General features: G+C 32.8%; 1 protein-coding gene across 1 annotated transcript; it reads right to left on the bottom strand.

Moving 5' to 3' along the window:
- Positions 1-502: 502 nt before the first annotated feature.
- LOC149630089 (uncharacterized) lies at positions 503-1,022 on the bottom strand. The gene is made up of 2 exons (XM_089851282.1): positions 1,008-1,022; positions 503-935 (listed from the first exon to the last, which is right to left on the bottom strand). The coding sequence occupies exon 2, from the start codon at positions 914-916 to the stop codon at positions 503-505; it is 414 nt and encodes a 137-aa protein (XP_089707408.1). The 5' UTR covers positions 917-935; positions 1,008-1,022.
- Positions 1,023-5,096: the final 4,074 nt, after the last annotated feature.

The following is a 5,096-nucleotide window of genomic DNA, read 5'->3' as shown; positions in this document are numbered from 1 at the left end:
TAAAAATTCGGTGGAGAGAGTATTGCGGCATTTTACTTAATTTTTTGTTGGACAGCCTTGTATAAACTTGCCTGTTAATAGTTTAAATAACAGAATGGATTATTGTACGCGTCTTAAACATTTGAACATTTTACCTATGTATCTTTTACAACAAAAAGCCTGTCTCACATTTTTATTTAGAATCATTAATGGTTTTTATTATCTACCTTTATTAGACTATGTTAAAATCAATGAACGGCATGAAATTTTAACCTTTTATATCCCCAAATGTAGATGTGACGCGTTTTTATATTCATTTTTTAGTCGCACTATAAGACAATGGAATGTACTTCCTGCTAAAATAAGATGTTGTACGTCGGTGTATACTTTTAAAAATGACCTCAGTATACACCTTAAAGCGTAGCCATATCAGGTCTAATGCACTTTTTTTATGTTAAATTAAATTATTATTCTTTTTTTTTGTGTGTGTACTGGTAACTAGTGAGAAAATGGGACTTGTCCTTTACCTAGTTGCCATCAGTAAAATGTATTTTTTTTTTACTGAAAAATAAAAATTATTATTATTATTATCACTTTGGCAACCGTAGCTACCAACATCCAACATCAAGTAACGACAATGAGCATCACATAGTGCAAGCAGTACAGTGCCGAATGTTCCTTTATAGTTGTAAAACATGGACCCAGAGTTCGCTGGTTTGGCTATCACTATGTGCTTCCCATCAATTGCACCAATACAATTGGGCAAGCCCCACTGTTTTTCAAACCCTTTGGCTACTTCAATCCAATCTTCTTCGGAAGAAGGTAACTTGATATATATGGGAGATAATGCTTTCCAAATAGCCTTGCACGTATCTTTGATAATATTGGAAACTGTTGTTTTCCCCATTCGATAGCTATATGATAAGCTTACTTGCATATCACCGCTAACTAAATATCTGAAATAAGGTCCATTTATGTTTTACTACCTGGCAAATCCTTGCAAATTACAGGCATGATTTATTTTTTACCGTAATGTAACAGCTAATCATTCCTCTGGGGAGATGCTATATCTAAAGTTTGTATCAGTCATGGTAATATCATCTCGGACTAAATGTTACAAATTGTCAAATTGCTCACATGCCATTCTAAAGTACCTATGAGAAATAAAAACATTGCCTTTTAGAGGACTTCTCATCTAGAGTAAATAAAAAATTACAAATTGTTTTAAAATATTCAAATTTACTTACATCAAGATGAACTCAACATTTTTTTCCTTTCCACTTGAAGGAGTTTTTTATTTAATTATTTTTTTAATTAAAAGTACTAATTATTTGAAGTTCTCAATTAATTTTTTTAAATTTCAATTACTTTTTTTTAAATTTCAATTATTTTTTTTTAATTTTAATTAAATGTAAAAGTTAATTTAATTTTTTTCCTTTTTAATCAAAATCTTTCTTTTTCCGATATTCAGTGAATCTAACATGCATTGTTGTTCTTTCCTGAGAAATTAAGTTTTGGATTACTTACCTAATTCTCACAAAATATTATAATAAAAAATAAAAATAATCTTACCTTGTCAACCATTTTAGGGTATCCTTCCTCCATGAAGCTTGGGTTTAAATTTCGCACTACTCTCTTTAACCAGTTTGTATGCTGCTCTCCTTTAAATTCTATTTTATTTTTCGTTTCCGAAAATGCCAAAGGTTCGTTGGAAGTAGACTCCTTGGAAGTTGTTTCTTTTTCTGAGACACTTGGTTCATCGGAAAGACGTTTGTCTATTTTATCAATAAAACATGAAATTATAGATACTGCCTTTATGAATGAGTGAATTCTTTGCGAATATGCTGCCAAAATTTCAACTTTACTCTCAAAGTATTTCTTTCCTTAAAAATTTATCTCTTCAATTACCTTCTTCTATGTCTTGTATGTTAATTTTTTTCTAGTCCCGCCTTCAAGTGGTTGACTGTTATTTTTTCTTTTTTCGAATATTCGTTTATCTTTTTAATTGGCTTTATACGATTCGATAAAAATTCCATTATTATTTTTGGCAGCTCCTTATAATCTGGATCACCGTTTCTAAAGAAATGTTTGGAATGGTTAATATAACATGCTTGAAATTAGTGTAGTGTACGGTGTTCAATGAGAAAGGCGATTTCGACTGCCTGCTCTTATAATTTTTGGCCTCTGGGAATGGTTGGTTCGATTTCCCGTATGTCCATTTATCTCTCTTAAATGGGCAGTCGAATAAGTCTTACCCTTGTTACTTACTTTTTTATAATTTCATGTCAAATGCTAAAATTAAAACAAAAACCAATTCAATTATATTAGCACACACAAATGAAACTCTTGACCAAGCACCCATAAATTGTATTCTTATCGAAGCGCTTCATACTTACAGGGAAAGCCCTGTACAGTCTGTTTGATGAAATTAATCAATTCATTTTGACCAGGAGATGGTAAAGGCATGAGTAGAATAACTTCTCTGTGTTCAAGTTTTGTGAGGAGCGGAAGGCAATACATTTTCAGGTTGGTTAGAATTGAGGATTTATTTGTTCGAGCGTACTGTAAAAATTTCCACATTCTATTGTATATATATTTAAGTTTCATTAGCAACACTTGGAACAATGTCTACCTTTTCTAACTCTATGTTCCCGACAGAGAGAATTAATCTTTTTCCGGGTATTTGGCCAATCACTCTAGACAGTTCTTCCAATTTTTAACGTTTTCTGGCGTATCAAATTATTTGATTTGTAATAATTCCACGGTTGGTGTGTACAGCTTCATAAATAATAATTATATTAAAAAATTTCCATATTAACCTTTATAACTTGTTAGTTAAATAATTATAAACATTTCCAACTTTAATTTTACAATGATAAAAACTAGTGCGGCTTCTTAGTGGTCCTTAACATGCTGGTTAATTATCTACACAATAATTTTACCTTGCGAATGACACGAACCAATTATAAGCCTGAAAGTTCTAAGCACTGCTCTCTCAAAACTATCTAAATTGTGCTTGTTGCACCATCGATTTACTTTTCAATTTTCTAGGAACAAGGTCAGATTACCCGGCGCTTGTAAAAGTTCAAATAAGTATATATTCGTGTTCAAGACAATTTTTAAGTAGCTAAAACATTAATTTGAAGTTGCAGAACAAGAATATCGACTTCATTTTGTTTATAAGTGCGTGGTAACCCGCACTTATACCACTTTCTAACATTTGGAATGCCATTGAACATTTCAGAAAAACGAAAGGGGTTCTGAAGGGGAAAAAAATACCGCAATAGCAAGAGGCTGTGCTTCAATGCCCAATATCGTGCTTATCATGCAATGCTATTACTAAAGCAACAACGAGACATCATAACTGTGTCGTTTCCTTCAGCATATAGTCAAACATTATGTAAAATGTTACTTTTTTTTTAATTATATCCAGAATGCTAACGGACGATTGTTACGCTATTACCCCCTTGAACTACAGCTTACTCATGCTTTTTTAATTAAAGAAATGGTTTTCTACTCAAAACTATTTACTTTCTTTATAGCCCAGACACTTGAGCAATCCAAGGGATACGTAATCTCCCACCACCACAAACCCCAGGAAATTTGGAATGTCACCTAAATAATCAAAAATGAATGCAAGCAAGTCAATATCATTGTTTAGCTCTTCCTCAAATATGTACAATCTCTCTGTTGTTTCATAACATTTTCATGGTAACGCATAAAAATTAGTTGTTAACACTATTTACTTTCACACACCCAACTATTTACTATGCTTGTCTAAGGCGAATTCTCTGACACACTCTATTTTTTTAAGAGTCACAAGATTAGCCAAATGGTATGCAGGGCTCACGTCAACTCAAACGCTCGAATTTATAATTTATAAAAACCAAGCCTAAAGTGGCAAAAAAAGAAATGTCCTTGACGAATACAATTTTTTCAGACATGAAACAGGTTTTCATAATTGTTCTTTACATGAATAAAGTTCTTTTAGAATCTCGAATCCGAATGCAAAAACAAACAATTCGTTTCAATCTAATTATTACGAAATGAAAACTTAAAAAAAATTAATATAGAGCAAAGTTGGGTTCACTATTTTTTGGGTTTGATCAAATGCGATGTCACTATTTTTGCGTTAAAACCGTCCGGCAGCTTAGTGATAGAAATATATTACGTAGTTGTTGAGAAAACAAATAATACCAAAAAAATCAATCTATAGCGATAAATAGTAAGTACTTTCCGTATAAGTGACTTTCACCAAAAAAAAAAACTAACATAAAAATCAAGGTTGGAATCGGGGTCGTGGGGTTTTACTTTTTAGTGAAAAAGTCACACGGTATCAGCCCTTAATCTCTAAATACTAGAAATTAGCTTCAATGATAACAGTACATTTCTTACTGAACATGTATTTAAAACCCACGACTCTGACATCTACACAAAATCTGACATTTTTCAATGAGAGTAAATAATTTCAATCTTTCATGGTCCCATGCCCATTAAACTAAGAAGCTTGCAAAGGCAAAATACGCTTCGTTATATTAAATTTAATGTGTGCTGCTGCATGATGAAAAAGAGACAATAATTCTTACTTGCGCTTTCCATTTCATTTTGTTCATTTTTTTTTAAACATTTCCTAAAAAATTCATAGAAATTAAATTATTAGTATAGGTCGTTTACAGACATGGAGGATTCAAAGCATTTACACTTGAAGGTCGGGCTTCCTGGAGGACAATAGCAGACCGGCTTTTGTCCTCTAGTTAGCCAGGCTTCACTGTGCAAATCATATGAATACTCCATGCGAGTAAAGCCGCATTTTCATAGAAGCTAGAAGCGTGTAAAAAACGCGCGAGAGCGAGAAAATGTCGCTAGAACTCAATCTCGCTTCTAGCTTTGGTATTTTCATTTACGCTGGAAGCATATACTAGAAGCCAGAAAATGACAAACTAGAGCGAGAAAATGACGCTAGCTCCGATCTGTCTGAGACAGATATTTCTAGCGTCCCGCTTAGCGAGAAGCGAGATGCTGCTGCCACGTGATGCATTTTTAACGAATCATAAGAACATAAACAAAGTGGGGTTTTCTTTACGTGGTTTCTTCTGCATTTGGAAGCACGAGTTCTT

Source organism: Phalangium opilio, unplaced genomic scaffold (genome assembly GCF_054372755.1).
Source record: "Phalangium opilio isolate 3A_F unplaced genomic scaffold, DU_Popi_V2 ptg000103l_1, whole genome shotgun sequence".
NCBI lineage: Eukaryota > Metazoa > Arthropoda > Arachnida > Opiliones > Phalangiidae > Phalangium > Phalangium opilio.
This window is presented reverse-complemented; position numbering and strand designations above follow the sequence as displayed.